The sequence below is a fragment of the Lissotriton helveticus genome, chromosome 7, assembly GCF_964261635.1.
Source record: "Lissotriton helveticus chromosome 7, aLisHel1.1, whole genome shotgun sequence".
In the NCBI taxonomy this organism is placed as follows: domain Eukaryota; kingdom Metazoa; phylum Chordata; class Amphibia; order Caudata; family Salamandridae; genus Lissotriton; species Lissotriton helveticus.
Genome location: NC_136068.1, coordinates 1836397747 through 1836414722, shown reverse-complemented (window position 1 = coordinate 1836414722; position 16976 = coordinate 1836397747). Strand labels below are relative to the sequence as shown.

Sequence of the window (16976 nt, the reverse complement as noted above, 5' to 3'; positions counted from 1 at the left end):
GTCCACATATAAAGTTGCAATCTGCTCTCATGAGATGGCACTTCTATTATCTTATTCAGTTCGTTTCCGGATCATGGGGAGGTGTCATCTAGGTCCTGGATATCTTTACACCGTGTTAAGTTAGCATGGGCTCATTACCGGTTTAAACGCCATTTTTCCTTTTTTGCAACTTCTGCACACGACACTTAGTTGTTGCTTTAGCTTTCAACCTAGTAGTTCATCGTGGTTTACATGAGAATAATATGTTATTGCTCTACTATCTGCTTTGCTTGGTAAACTATATCTGTACAGCGAGTGCTGAAGTTTCAAGAACAACACGATACAGAATTGTTATGAGGTCTGATCTCCACGACTTCATACTCATAACATAAGTGCAGCTTCTGCCAATTCTGGGCATGAGGCGGGTTTTATATTGCTTTGCCGAACACACATACACAACAGTTGATGCGGTTCACATGAAGAGAGAGCTGGTGTATGCTGATGTGATTCCTTCAAATCTAAGACACTAAAGTATGGGCACGCCCTAACAGACCTTCTTAGCAAATAATATAATATGTGTATTAGGGAGGGTGAGATATAAGCAGCCGCGGGCCGTGGAGGGAGTTACGGTGGGGCAGGGAGGCGGGGAGGGTGAGGGGCAGGGTGGAGTCCTCTCCACCCTGCCCCTCCCCCTCCCCGCCTCCCTGCCCCACCGTAACTCCCTCCACGGCCCGTGGCTGCTTATAAGTGTTGCTAACTCTTATTCATTTACAGCATGTTAACATACTGTCACCATTCGCTTTTTATGTACTAGTAACTATGCTGGTAATTTTGCTACTGATAATATGTGTACTTGTATTATCTAAGATACTACGCCTGAGAAGACGGCATTAGTAAATAAACATTTCAAATACACATGTGTTCTTCTTAACTCCATGTTCTGGTTTCTAAGAAATATATAACGACCGACTGTTCATGAGTTCCACGTATCCTGAGGTACTATAAGTTCATATTCTGGATTGTCTAAACATTGAGAGTTTGTTATATCCAATGTGACAATGTACCTAGCTTGCTAAGGGGTTTTTGATTACTAAGGTGAGTTTTGGGGCACCCTAATTCGCCGAGGTTCCAATCCTCTGTCCACAGTTCTGTGTGAGAACAGAAACCCTGCGACAGGGGCACCCCCGACCCTTGCTGGAGCTTCATCACACTTGCGATACAACTCCAGCAATGCGCCACCTTTACGGCACAGATACATCACGCATCTGTGCTGTTTTTGCCCCATGATGCGCCGCATTGTAAATGCAGCACACCATAGGTGACGGAACAGCGGCACAGAATGACTAACACATCCCTGGTGATGCGCCAGTCATCATAAATCTATCCCTATGCTTCTTATCTTGTTAGAGATGAACCGCCATATGTATCATCAAAGTTTTTTGCATTTCCTAAATAGCGAACTTTTAGGAGTAAATAGCGATTCTTTACCATTCCTAGTTTGCGATGAGCTATTTGCTAATTACAAATTACCCATTCATTTCCTTCATTTCCATAGGGCGGTTGGACTCACTTTTAGCTCGAACGGCTGAATGGATTTCTACGAAACTTGGCAAATTTGTAGGGACTGGTAGCCCGATGTGCCTTTGCTATGTCTCAAGATATATGCTCCAGTGGTTTTTACGAAAATTAACTTTGAAAAATATATATTGGGCTACATTGGCCTATATATATGTTGGAGCCCAAATGTAGCCCAATGTAGCCCAATGAAGCCCAATGAAGCCCAATGTAGCCCAATGTAGCCCAAAGATGGCCGCCAGAGACAAAAAAAACAAATGTAGCCCAAATATCAGCCAGATGTAGCCCAACTATAGCCCAGTGACAGAATGACCAATCAGCTTCGCAAACCTCCGTTACGCGAAGCGGAGCGCTGTTACAGATATATATCTTTTTTTGAACGTTAATTTCTCAAAATCCACTGGAGCACATATATTGAGACCTAGCAAAGGCACATCGGGCTACCAGTCCCTAATATTTTACCAAGTTTCGTGCAAATCCATTCAGCCGTTCGATTATTATTATTATTATTATTTTTTGCCCCGCGGGGCCCTTTTAAAACCTCCACATCAAACCTAGGGGGTCAGCGAGGATCTACTATGCCCCCTTATGGTCATTTGCCCCTTTGCTTTGGCCTCCTCTTGTCTCTCGATCCTACCGAGAGACAAGATGGTGGCCGCTACGGACTGTTTGGAATGTTTACAGACGCCGGAGAACCAATCAGCTTCGCTTCACAAAGCTCCGTTGCGCGAAAAGTACGCGTACTGGAGCGCTGCCCGGTCCGCTGTTACAGATATATATCTTTTTTTAAACGTTAATTTCTCAAAATCCACTGTAGCACATATATTGAGACCTACAAAAGGCACATCGGGCTACCAGTCCCTACAATTTTGCCAAGTTTCGTGCAAATCCATTCAGCCGTTCGGGCTAAAAGTGAGGCCAACCGCCCTATGGAAAACTCAATGTTAAAAACACGTTTTGGGACCCCCCTTTTTTCTCGGCCCCCCCTTGAGGAAACCCCCCCAAATTTTCAGGGGCTGCTCAGAAACAAAATGTTCCATTTTCCTGAAAATTTCAGCCAATTCCGTCCACAAACGCCAAAGTTATTAGACATAGAATTTTCAAAAATCCCATAGAGAAAAAATCCTAACTATATATACCTACTGGCGACCGCCAGTAGGTAATATATATATATATATATATATTATATATATATGACAAATTAATAATGAACAAAAATAGAATGATGGCTCCTAAAGATATATATAAATTCCCTGAAAAAACTAAAGGTTAAGGTAACATTATATTTAAGTGTAATAACAATATCTGTTATTCCTTAAAAAACCTTAGAAATTCTCTGAAAAAAACAAAGATTAAAGTAATGTCATAGCATATATATATATATATGACAAATTAATAATGAACAAAAATAGAATGATGGCTCCTAAAGAGCCATAACAAACAATGCTCCTCGAAAAGGCAAGAAATGAGAACGCATGGGGAACAAGGACTAAGGGCCTGATTACGAGTCAAGGCATTATTTATTGCCCCTGATAAATAACAATACCAAGGAGCAAGTTACTTGTTGGGTGCAATAAATAACACCTGTTTTGAGATCATGGAGAATAACATTAAGATTTTGGTGTTTAACGCATTAAAATCCACATGATACAGTGAATACCATGTGCTTTCCCTGTTCCTGGTTTGACCTGCCAAAATTTAACGAATGTTGAGTTATTTACTGCATCTAATAATTATCGACTGCGTCAAATACCTTCAAACTCATAATTCTGACCCATGAGTAAACAGGATTTTAAGCATGGGTCGCAACTCGTAATCAGGCCCCTAAATGGCTGCCAATGATCGATACAGTGATTCTGCAAAATGGTGGTTGGCCACAAGGCAAAAAAAGAAGGAGGAATTGGAAATGAAAAGAACATGGCTGGTGTCTCCTCCAATAGAACATTGGAGGATTGCATGGAAAGGATTGCACAAATATATATCCAAAAAGTGCCTGTGTACATTCACAGCCCTATTGGCCCCACCAGTAAAAAAGCAATGTAAAAACAAAGCAATCAAGAATGGAAAATAACAGCACAGAAGCATGAAAATTGTCAAAAATATTTTTAAAACGTAAACAAAATCCCAAATAGGCAACAAGCAAAAAACCTTTAATAATTGCAGAAAAGCACATCAATCAGCCACCTCACACATATGCACCTATGAGAATGTGGAGATGACTAATCTACATGTCCGAACCTACATGATTTTACACTATTGTTCAGATTCCCGGCTTGGATTACCAAACTTTAATGCTCCAATGACTGTCACAGATAATTTTTTTAATGAAAACAAACATCTGTCAAAGACTTGATAAGTAGAAGAGGAACTGAAGGCATGCCAATCACAAGGATTGTGATGATTAACTGCCTTGAGGTGAGAAAGTACCGTTTGAAAGATTATATGCTTCCTTTCTCCCATTTGTTCACACTTGCATTCCTTGTCTCTTGACTCAGCTTGCTTTAGTTTTCAGGTTACACCAGGAGAACAGAGATTTGAAGATGAGCCTGAACCAGAGAGATGAATATAATTCCACCAACCGATCAGGTAAATTCAGCATTGCTCTTTCAATACACTTTCATACTACTTAATATGCTCAAAAGTAGAATAAAAATCATGAAAGCGTCTTATCCAAGTATTAGATTAGCATTATATGCCCTGCATTTGGCCCATTTGGGTCCTTGTGAGGTACTTACCTTCTGAAGAGGCACTGACCACCCTCCCCAAGTTTCAATTGCTTACATATCTCACAATTCTCACATCCAACTTGTCCCTTGTCCTATGCAAGTCAGTGGGACCCAGGGTCCATGCCTTGCAATCTGACATGGACAAACAGTATGAGTCAAGAGGTCATCCCTCCATGAGAGAGCTATAGCATGCGCCCAGTAGAGCGCTGACTGTAATCCTCTGAGTATTTAACCCAGATGCCCAGAAGGCTTGATCTTAGAGCAGATAGTCCAATCTTATAGAAACCGAGGGGTATATTATCAAGGGGTTTTATCTCCGCTTTTTTGGCTTTAAAAGCCAAGAAAGCGGAGATAAAATTATCTCCCTATTACCAAGCTGTCGCTAACACCAGTTAGCGACAGCTAATAGGAGATAGCGACCATCTTGGGCCCCACTTTGCATGTCAGTGATATTTATCACTAATGACATGCAAAGTGGGCGTGCCAAGATGTTAGCGACTGGAAACAGTCGCTAACATCGCTATCTCCTATTACCAACTTTTGGAGATATTCGCGCTAAGCGCGAATATCTCCAAAAGCTAACACCTGCCCTGAGCAGTTCTTAGCCATGTTATCCAATGGGAGGTGGATAACATGGCTAAGAGCATTTGCTCGATAATGCATGAATATCGCTGACTTTTCAGCGATATTCATGCATTGCGGCCGTTTTTTATCGCATTTGCGATAAACCTTGCTAATAGCAAGGTTTATCTGCGATAAAAATCGCCGGTTTGCGGCGATAAGTTTTGTCTCTAAACAAGTTAGAGACAAAAACTATCGCTAGTTGTTGGTAATATACCCCCGAGTTCCATAGTAGGGTACATCAAGAACAGAAAATGAAACAGGACATCCTGCCCTGATTGTTTCCTGCTATTGGTGGCCTCCAGAACTCATCCGAGCAATCTTGAATACCCTGCCTGGGAATGGCCCTCAAGGAGATGGACATGGGCCGTCTTGGAGATGGAAGCCTGCAATTTACAACAGGCTCTTAAAGAGTTTCGATAAGAGACTAAAATAACCCAAGTCAAGTTTTTGGGCCAAAATTATGGAGGTTGGCAACTCCACACAGGAGACTTTTAAAGTTGTCAATGCTCTTCTTCATTCTAAAGCCTGCATCGCTAGGATTTCACCTTCTCATGAGCTGTTTGGTAGTTTGTCTTTGTTTAAGAGAAGAGAGACAAAATTAAACAGTAATTTTTTTTAATGGGTCCTAAGACACTTTTTACTTCAGGGTCCAGTATTGTCCTCTTCTGAGTTGCTATCGGATCTGGCTCTCCCTTTGACCCACAAGGCACCGTACAGAAATGGCCCTGCTGGAGGTCACTGAATCTATTGAGACCTGTCTCGATCAGGGTCGGATGGAAGCACTAATCTTGTTTGATTTGCCTGCAGCTTTTGATACCATCTTACATTAAATACTGTTAGCCAGAGGGCTAATGGAGGTGGTGAGATGGATGAACAGGAACTGTTTGAGATGTAACTCTTCTAAGACAAAGGTTTCTTTTGTTTGGACATTCTGACGCCAGCTGGCTAATGACTGGTAGACCGCTGAGCTGGGCCCTGCTCCATTTCCTACTTCTGTGGCAAACAATCTTGGAGTTAAGTTTGACAACAAGCTCTCTTTTTGTCTCCGGATCTTACCAGTAGCTGAGATGTGTTTTTTGCGAATCCGTTCATTGAAGAAAACTTTAGAATTCATTCCAGCAGAATTGCAAAAAAACATTAGACATGCAGCGATTACTTCTAGACTAGATTATGCGAATGCTTTGTATATATGGCCTGCCTTGCTATCTGCTGCATCACATGCAATTTGTTCAACATGCCGCTCTCAGGTTGATCCATGGGGCACCTAAATGTCAATCAGTAAAATGGCAGCTCATGGAACTTTAGTGTATCTTCCAATCAAGAAACCTTTAATTTCCAAATCTCTATACTGGGAATAGCTCTATAATTTTAACATAACTTTGGAACTTTATTATCTTTTGGAATAAGGCATATTAAAGCTTCCTGGTATATCATGGTAGCGGAGTAAGAAGTAGAAAAGAAGGCAAACAATTGATGTATTTTAGGAATTAATTGTTTAGAGAAATGAAGGTAGAATTCGATAGGAAAACCACTGGGTCCAAGAGCTTTGCCTTTTTTACTAGAGTTGATAGCAGTGCAGATATCCTGGTGTGAGATATCAGTATCAAGGGCAGAAAAATCTGAGGTTAAATCAAATTCTTTATGTATGAAAGAGAGGTATGAATTGATGTCAGTTTGCAAAGGATCTTTTTCTGGTATATAAAGGGTTTGATAGTAATTCGTAAATTTGGTGAGTATATCTTTGTCTTTAAATAGAGGAATGGGATTATCACGTAAAATAGTGCCTATTTTGGTATGTTCTTTTTTCAATTTAAGATAATTCGCTAAATGTTTGCATGCCTTGTCAGGCCTCCATAATATTTTTAGATTGATTTAAGAAGATAAGAGGCAGGATCTTTTGTTAAAAGCTTATTGAAGGGAAATTTGGCCTTGATTCATTTATTTAAACATACCTTAAATTTGGACACAAAATAGCAATACTCTAATGATTTAACGTGGTTCATGAGACAAACGTAATGATGAAATCTCAAGAGGCAGCATTGAAAGGATCCCAAATGATCTGAAAAGATAAAACTGGAGTGTTAGAAATGGGGGCCCTGGCTGGCCAGAGCTTGCGCCAAAGTCAGTCAGAGACCACCATTTCCACATCAGGGCAAGGGAGTTACACGCCAAGATAACCCCTGCTCACACCCCTTGGTAAGGTAGCACGAGCAGTAAGGCTAAACTCGGAGGCGATGTGAGTTAAGTGTTTGCGCACGCACCCCCAGCAACAACACCCCAGGCCCACCACAAAGGAAACTCCACACAAGGTTATATATAAAAATAGCCTTTGTATTACACCAAACCACATTAGATAAAAACACACACTTTACAATGTGCCAACAGGCACAGGCAGAATTTACAGGGGATATGTACAAGTCAGGGCCAACTGGACCACTGTCAGGAATCAGCACTTTTAGAAGTAACACTTTTAGAACATAGCACATAGAATGTAAAATCACTGTAGCACAAATTAGAACATAAAGCACACAACCAGTAACTACTGGTAACCAGGACCTCACTAGCACCACCTGTACTAGGAAGAAAAACAACCACCTACGTATCACAATACCTGTAGGGGTATAAGCACAGAGCGCATGATGCATAACATACATTCAGCGGTGTAAGGAAGGAAACACATGCTGCATCAACAATACATTCAGAGGTTTAAGAACAAGGCACATGACGCATAAAAACACATTCAGAGGTGCAGCAAAAGAACACTTCGCAGAAATCACATTAGCACAGAACTTACATCAAGTCCAGGTTGCGCCACTGCGCCAACACCTAAACGTAGCAGCTGCCCACTACTTGCTGGGAAGCTGAGGGACAGAACAGGGGGCCTAAATGCTGCAGCTGGCACTAATTGCTGCGCAGCTGGAAGGCCAGGGTAGGGGTGAAGGAGTGCGCCCACTCCTGATCCAAAGTACATGTCCCAGGGGAAAGAAAGACCTACACGGTGCAGTTGGAAAACAAATCTGCGACAGGGGCCCTCACTGGCCCCTCAGGACAAGGACTGCGCCCAACTGAGCCCTCTGGCTCTGAAAACAAATATGCCCCTGGTTGGAGCCATCTAGGCTCAGGAAGAAACATGCCCCAAGCAATGCGGGACGGCCCACAGGGGCTCTGGAAACAACAATGACCCCTGGAGCCTCTCAGGGCTCGTGAACGACTGTGGGGCAGAATGGGAGCCTTGTGGGCTCTAGAAACAAGACTGCCCACTGGGGGGAGCGGCCCTCTGCCACCCGGGGCTGCCCTACCCTTAGAGTCCCTCTCGGGAGACTCTGAAATACACAACTGCCCCCTGAGCCCTTCGGGGGCTCTAAAACAACTGTGTGGCCCTGGATCCTCTTGTGGGCTCTCAAAGATAACTGTGCCGGAATTGCCCCCACGAGCCTCGTGGACTCAAAACAAACGGTGCCCGGAGCCTCTCGGGGCTCGCAACTCAACTGGGCAGGGTGGAGCCACTCAGGGCTCGCTAGCCATGTGGGGGGTTGGAGAAGTCCCTCTCGGGGGACTCGGCAACACGTGAGGCCTCACGGGCCTCTCTGCTCACAGGTACTCGCTCTGGAGGGGAGGGGCGGGCACCGGCAATGTGCCCCGGTGCCCCTCCTCTCCCTCGATGCACTCACCGGGTCGGACAGCGCTCTGCGGTGGCTCTCTCTCCCGGGCGGCGGGGCTCTCCTCCGGACACGGAGCCCCACCTGCACCTTCCACCGCTTCTCTTCTCTCTCTCCGGGGCTCTCCCTCGCTCGAGGGAGCCCGGGGGGGGGAACGGTAGCAGTAGGGGAAGCCTCCTCTCCACACACAGGAGCGCGGAGTAGGCTCCCGCGGCTCCTGCTTCCTGCTTCCTGGTCCGTGTCCCATTGTCCCTCCCCCGGCCTGCCTGACTTCCGGTTCAGCCGGGCGGCGACGGGGACACTTTTGCGGGCAATGCCGGGTGGGCACCGGCTTTAAAGATCCATAAAGCGCTGCCAAAGGCGCTAGTGAAAAATACAGCGCTCCTTGCGCTTCAGACCAAAATCAAGAGCAAAAATAGAAATAAAGCGCTCCCAGCGCTCGGTAGAGGGGGGATAAGGAAAGCGCTCCCAAGCGCTACAACAGGGACCAAAGCGTTTCCAGGCGCTAGAAGTAAAAATAAAGCGCTTCCAAGCGCTATGGCATCAGGAAAGAGAACAGAGAATCCCTCAGGCATCCAGGGGCTGGGCAGGGCCCAGGGAGGCAAGCCTTCCCCTGGGCCCAAGCAGCAGCACGCCCCTGGCAGATTCAAGCCACAAACAAGAACCCTCTCATGGGGTCACAGCCCCTCTTTTATACACCTTTTCCCTTTGTCTTCAGGTGCAGGGTGGGGGGAGAACCAGTCGCAGCTGGTTTTGAAGCATTGTGTTTACCTCAGCCACCCTTTCCATTCACCTGGCAGGCTAGGGTCATCAGTCGCACCACAGGGGGCGGAGCCAGCATTGTGTGGGAAAAGCCCAGCCCCATTCAGGACACAGGTGCACTCCTCCCCAGCCATCAGCATGCTAATCTCCACACTCACCACCGGGCAGACCCATCATGACTCATGGAGCCTGGCATCCCAGCCAGCTCCAGCCAATCACATGCCAGCACCTTCACAGCACACACACAGCCATGTCTAGAAGGGGCACTTCCACATTAAACACACACACGCCGCATGCATCATTTTGCATTCAATCACACGAGTCCGCACATACCAGACTCGAGCCTGTACACCCCACGCATCAGGAACTACCAGGGACACATACATTCCCCATGCATTCCTATGGGAGGGCAGGCCTATCTCATCACATGCACTCAGAGTGCGCACGTACTTTCCACTGGGACACAGTGAAAGTGCGCAGAATCCAAAATTCACCATCACCAGGTCACCATTAAAAGCAAAAAGTTTAGGGGTGAACCTGCCAGAAGGGCCAAGTCCTACACAACCCCCTTCCAGCCAAAACGCAGGGGAGACCAAACACCACCGTGATGGACTTCCCTGCTTGGGGCGATAGAACACGGACGCGGGCCCGCACTGCAGGGACACCCTCCGGTTCTACGCCACGTTGATACATAAGACAAGCACATACTTAAAAAAAACAGGCCCAACTAGGCTACCCCACTGTTAGTCCTTTGTTGTCCACGGCTAGGACCAGTCCCTAGGCCACCCAGATACCACTGGTCCTTGCCAATCCACAGAGTGGGGGGTAGTAACCCCTGGCCTACAATAGCCATTCTCCACTCCCTTTCTCAGTGTAGTTCCAAACTACCACTGATCCTTCAACCTAGGGTCCGCACCCTCAGGCTGACCAAAGGTCACGGGCAAGAATGTCCCACCCTACCTCTATTTCTGTGGTTCCGCACTCTCCCAGGAGAAGCACCCTCTAGAACACAACTCTCCCACCAGTCTCGGAACTCTCTCCCTCTACTGGTCTACCACCTGGGATCCAATTTGTCACCGGATGCACAGGGGTCAGACTTCCTCTGACCCCCTTTCAGAGTTCCGCACCCTCCCATGTAAAACAGGGTCCCTCCACTTAAGGTGGGCCCCACCTGCTCTCAGGGTAGTACCACAACACTCAGCCAAGAACCCTAAAGATCCCCGCTAGGCCTATACCACCCCTTCGGAGAAATACAGGGTCTCTTTACTTAAAATGAGCCCCACCTGTGTCCACAGGGGTACCTCTAGAAGACAAACCGGCCAGGACACTGATTACAGTTGCCCTGTCGTCCAGCTCCAGGAACTCCGGCTACTAGCTCCCCAACCGAGGGACGCACCCTTGGGTCAGATGCCTGGCACACCAGTACTTCCTTGAGGGTGACACATAACTAATGTGTCGTGTACAAGTCTGCCTGACACTCAGGACAGAAGTGGCATCCCCATGGTCACTCCTTGGCGACACAACCCTTCTGGCTGGCCTCTGACCCACTGGTTACTCCACTGGGGAACCTATCCCCCTTGCACCCCTCCATCTGGACTTCTGCACCCTCCCAACTGGAGCGGTGCTGCCAGATAATAGAACTACTAGATCCCTACTTACAGGCGCTCCACGTTCTCTCCACACTGGGAGATCTCCCTTAAAGGACGCTCCATACAGACATGCTAGGCTCCCTCACCTGGTGTTCCAAAAAAAAAAAACACCCAGACTACGAAGAGCAGGCTTGTGCTCCTCTGAGCCACTTCCACCACACTGGGCTGGAAGACCAGAACTTTCCTTAGGGTCACTCCCCAACAATTAACACAATGGCACAGGGGCAGGGGAAACTCCCATGAGCTTCAGGCCCATCCATGAAATCCTGTTCACTGATGTTCTACGTTCTTCAAACACTCTAGGAGATCTTCCTCAAATGACCTATTGGTACAGCCTAGGCCCCCGTCCTGACGTTCCCTTCAGAAACATTCCAGGTCCTGAGACTGGGTTTCGGGCACCTGGAGACACGCAGTCCCACCCACTCCTTCTCCTCTGAGACAGGACGTAAGCCCCTACACCGAGACCTAGCTGGGCTACACTGAACCTCTTCCACCACGCTGCGCTGGAAGACACCTCAGACACTCCTTTTGGAATCACTCCATCCCCTATGTCTCCCTCCTCCCAGAACATTACCAACTCCAAAATTCTGTCTCTACACAGACCACAGAAATCAAAAGCATGCTCTACTGTCTGCAGATGTTCTTGGGAAAAGTTTAACACCCGGAACTTAGGTATCTGAGCAAAACAAGAGTGCACAAGCATTCAGCAAGCTCCCTATCCCAGAGAACTCACACCGCTTGTCCAGTGCAACACACGATTCATCCACCCACATCCCTCCCCAGACTGGTAAGACAGTTTCTACCGCCCCTGATTTCTCAACCTGACCACACGTGACACAGGTACCATTACTCCAGGACAGGGACACATGCACTGGACACATTTATGCTGCCACCACTGGATCCCACCCTTCTGGGGAATCCAGAAAACACACTGCACTTAGGGAGATGATCTACCCTCCGAAGCTAGGGACACCTAACTCACAGTGCACAAGAAACACATTTCCACAGAAATTACATTTTCAGCAAACTTAAAACAATAATCCCCAAAATGTGGTTATCTAAAATGCAGAGTTTTGTAGTGCGGCCAGTTGCCACTATGGTACAACGCAAACACAAATCCGGATCCCTCACGCTGCCAGCCAATGTTAGAAATGGGATCCCTGGCTGGCCAGGGCTTGCGCCAAAGTCAGTCAGAGACCACCATTTCCACATCAGGGCAAGGGAGTTACACGCCAAGATAACCCCTGCTCACCCCCTTGGTAACGTAGCGCGAGCAGTAAGGCTAAACTCGGAGGCGATGTGAGTTAAGTGTTTGCGCACGCACCCCAGCAACAACACCCCAGGCCCACCACAAAGGAAACTCCACACAAGGTTATATATAAAAATAGCCTTTGTATTACACCAAAACACATTAGATAAAAACACACACTTCACAATGTGCCAACAGGCACGGGCAGAATTTACAGGGGATATGTACAAGCCAGGGCCACCGGGACCACTGTCATGAATCAGCACTTTTAGAAGTAACACTTTTAGAACATAGCACATAGAATGTAAAATCACTGTAGCTCAAATTAGAACATAAAGCACACAACCAGTAACTACTGGTAACCAGGACCTCACTAGCACCACCTGTACTAGGAAGAAAAACAACCACCTAAGTATCACAATACCTGTAGGGGTATAAGCACATAACACACGATGCATAACATACATTCAGCGGTGTAAGGAAGGAAACACATGATGCATCAACAATACATTCAGAGGTGTAAGAACAAGGCACATGACGCATAAAAACACATTCAGAGGTGCAGCAAAAGAACACTTCGCAGAAATCACATTAGCACAGAACTTACATCAAGTCCAGGTTGCGCCACTGCGCCAACACCTAAATGTAGCAGCTGCCCACTACTTGCTGGGCAGCTGAGGGACAGAACAGGGGGCCTAAATGCTGCAGCTGGCACTAAGTGCTGCGCAGCTGGAAGGCCAGGGTAGGGGTGAAGGAGTGTGCCCACTCCTGATCCAAAGTACATGTCCCTAGGGAAAGAAAGACCTACACGGTGCAGCTGGAAAACAAATCTGCGACGGGGCCCTCACTGGCCCCTCAGGACAAGGACTGCGCCCAACTGAGCCCTCTGGCTCTGAAAACAAATATGCCCCTGGTTGGAGCCATCTAGGCTCAGGAAGAAACATGCCCCAAGCAATGCGGGACGGCCCACGAGGGCTCTGGAAACAACAATGACCCCTGGAGCCTCTCAGGGCTTGTGAACGACTGTGGGGCAGAGTGGGAGCCTCGTGGGCTCTAGAAACAAACTGACCGCTGGGGGGAGCGTCCCTCTGCCACTCGGGGATGCCCTACCCTTAAAGTCCCTCTCGGGGGACTCTGAAATACACAACTGCCCCCTGAGCCCTTCGGGGGCTCTAAAACAATTGCGTGGCCCTGGAGCCTTTCAAAGATAACTGTGCGGGAATAGCCCCCACGAGCCTCGTGCACTCAAAACAAACGGTGCCCGGAGCCTCTCGGGGCTCGCAACACAACTGGGCCGGGTGGAGCCTCTCAGGGCTCGCTTCCGTGTGGGGGGTAGGCGGAGTCCCTCTCGGGGGACTCGGCAACACGTGAGGCCTCACGGGCCTCTCTGCTCACAGGTACTCGCTCTGGAGGGGAGGGGCGGGCACTGGCAATGTGCCCCGATGCCCCTCCTCTCCCTCGATGCACTCACCGGGTCGGACAGCGCTCTGCGGCGGCTCTCTCTCCTGGGTGGCGGGGCTCTCCTCCGGACACGGAGCCCCGCATGCACCTTCCGCCGCTTCTCTTCTCTCTCTCCGGGGCTCTCCCTCGCTCTAGGGAGCCCCGTGGGGGGAACGGCAGCAGTAGGGGAAGCCTCCTCTCCACACACAGGAGCGCGGGGTAGGCTCCCGTGGCTCCTGCTTCCTGCTTCCTGGACCGTGTCCCATTGTCCCGCCTCCAGCCTGCCTGACTTCCGGTTCGGCCGGGCGGCGACGGGGACACTTTCGCGGGCAATGCCGGGTGGGCACCGGCTTTAAATGTTCATAAAGCGCTGCCAAAGGCGCTAGTCAAAAATACAGCGCTCCTTGCGCTTCAGACCAAAATCAAGAGCAAAAATAGAAATAAAGCGCTCCCAGCGCTGGGTAGAGGGGGGATAAGGAAAGCGCTCCCAAGCGCTACAACAGGGACCAAAGCGTTTCCAGGCGCTAGAAGTAAAAATAAAGCGCTTCCAAGCGCTATGGCATCAGGAAAGAGAACAGAGAATCCCTCAGGCATCCAGGGGCTGGGCAGGGCCCAGGGAGGCAAGCCTTCCCCTGGGCCCAAGCAGCAGCACGCCCCTGGCAGATTCAAGCCGCCAACAAGAACCCTCTCATGGGGTCACAGCCCCTCTTTTATACACCTTTTCCCTTTGTCTTCAGGTGCAGGGTGGGGGGAGTACCAGTCGCAGCTGGTTTTGGAGCACTGTGTTTACCTCAGCCACCCTTTCCATTCACCAGGCAGGCTAGGGTCATCAGTCGCACCACAGCGGGCGGAGCCAGCATTGTGTGGGAAAAGCCCAGCCCCATTCAGGACACAGGTGCACTCCTCCCCAGCCATCAGCATGCTAATCTCCACACTCACCACCGGGCAGACCCATCATGACTCATGTAGCCTGGCATCCCAGCCAGCTCCAGCCAATCACACACCAGCACCTTCACAGCACACACACAGCCATGTCTAGAAGGGGCACTTCCACACTAGTCACACACACGCCGCATGCATCATTTCGCAGCATTCAATCACACGAGTCCGCACATACCAGACTTGAGCCTGTACACCCCACGCATCAGGAACTACCAGGGACACATACATTCCCCATGCATTCCTATTGGAGGGCAGGCCTATCTCATCACATGCACTCAGAGTGCGCATGCACTTTCCACTGGGACACAGTGAAAGTGCGCAGAACCCAAAAATCACCATCACCAGGTCACCATTAAAAGCATAAAGTTTAGGGGTGAACCTTCCAGAAGGGCCAAGTCCAACATGGAGAATCATGCAAAGCAAAATATTCTGTTATAAAAGCATCAAAACCTTGTGTGTCTCACTTTTGCAGGAAGAGGGAGAAGATCTAAATCTAAAATGACTGTGGCATGGTCAGAAATTAAAATGGTACCTATTTCAGCTCGTAAGATATGTTGAGCTAAAGGTTTAGAAATACAAAAGTTGACCAATCCTGGATTGGGAGAAATATACAGGTGAAAAGAATGTGTATTCTTGTAAGCAGGAGTTGCAAATTCTCGATGAGTAAATGAGGGATCTTTGTTTGATGGCTGTAGTGAATTGTTTAATAGAGGAAGTGGCAAAAGAAGATTTGGAAGAACAGCCCAAAAACGGGTTCATTGTAAGATTGCATTCACCTCCAAAAATTAAATAATCATCAGAGATAAACATTAGTTTGTGTGTAATAATGGGCTCAAATGATTTGTCAAACTGAGTGGGTGCATGTATATTGTAAATAGATAGTGGTATCTTATTCACTGTTAGCCTCAATGAAAGCCTACAAACTTCTTGATTTAATTCTTGTGACAGTAATGCAAAATCTAAAATATCCCACCCAATTATGTACAAGTTTCTTGGCTTCCAGTTCAGTAACATGAGTTTCTTGTAAAGCAATATCAGCATTTAAATAGGCTAAATGAGTAAGAACCCTCTGTCATTTAATAGGCGAACCTAACCCTTTAACATTCTAGGTAATAACACGCAGAGTCATAAATAAAGATTTTACACTGAAGCTATTGTACTCTACATGTAAATAGTATCAAGAAAACATGTTTCTTATATGAAAAAAGGAGAAACAATGTAATTCTTAACAGGATGATTAGGGCAAAAGAAAAGAATGTGGTAGATGAGAGATATCCAAATAGTATAAAATAAGTTCAGAAGAGATGAAGAGATGAGAGGGAGAAATAAGAGTAGACACATAAGAAAAGAAAAAGAAATTTAAACGGAGGAATGATAAAATGGATAAGAATAAAGAAATACGTATAATGACGTACAAAATAAGACAGAAGACATGCCAAATACCACGACAAATAGTTAGGGGTGGTGCAACCACTAAAAAGAAGATGAAACAACCGGGATACAGAGGCAGCCAGAAGGAATGATATCCAGACCATGGGTATGAGAAAAAAAACAAGACCCTGAGACAAATGGAAATGGGCATTACATAGAGGAGTGAAAAAAAAGAAATACATTATGATCTCATATGTAAAATGCAATTGAATTACACAGAAAACACAGTCAAATGGCGGGTTAACAAGGATATTAAAAAAGGATCACTGAAAGAATATCGACTACCAAAATATCGACTACCCAAAATATCGAGGAAAAAATATCTACAGCAAAAATATCGAGTTTGTATGTACAAACAGGTAAGTACAAAAATATCGAGTACAAAATATCGTTTACAAAAATATAGTTGTAAAAAATATCGTATTTACTAAAAACAGTGTTAAATTAAATTAATATTAATAATTAATTACTAAAATATACTTAAAATTACTTAAATTAACTTATAATAATTAAATAATTAATGAAAGTTAAATAAATATTTTTTTATTTCATATTTATTAAACATATATATATAGTAATAAAATATAATAAAATAATACCCAAAAACTGAAAACTGACCCTGAACCCTAAAAATACCCCTTTACCCAAAAACTGAAAACTGACCCTGAACCCAAAAAATACCCCTTTACCCAAAAACTGAAAACTGACCCTGAGCCCTAAAAATACCCCTTTACCCAAAAACTGAAAACTGACCCTGAACCCTAAAAATACCCCTTTGCCCAAAAACTGAAAACTGACCCTGAACCCTAAAAAATACCCCTTTACCCAAAAACCCAAAACTGACCCTGAACCCTAAAAATACCCCTTTACCCAAAAACCCAAAACTGACCCTGAACCCTAAAAATACCCCTTTACCCAAAAACCCAAAACTGACCCTGAA

The 16976-nt window shown here is 46.4% G+C and overlaps 1 protein-coding gene across 1 annotated transcript in view; it reads left to right on the top strand.

Moving 5' to 3' along the window:
* Positions 1-16976, top strand: part of LOC144767754 (killer cell lectin-like receptor subfamily B member 1B allele A) — a 360212-nt gene that overhangs the window by 265603 nt on the left and 77633 nt on the right. Inside the window, exon 3 of the mRNA XM_078651140.1 lies at positions 4060-4140. Coding sequence (XP_078507266.1) covers positions 4060-4140 — 81 coding nt within the window. The remainder of the gene's footprint in view (positions 1-4059; positions 4141-16976) is intronic.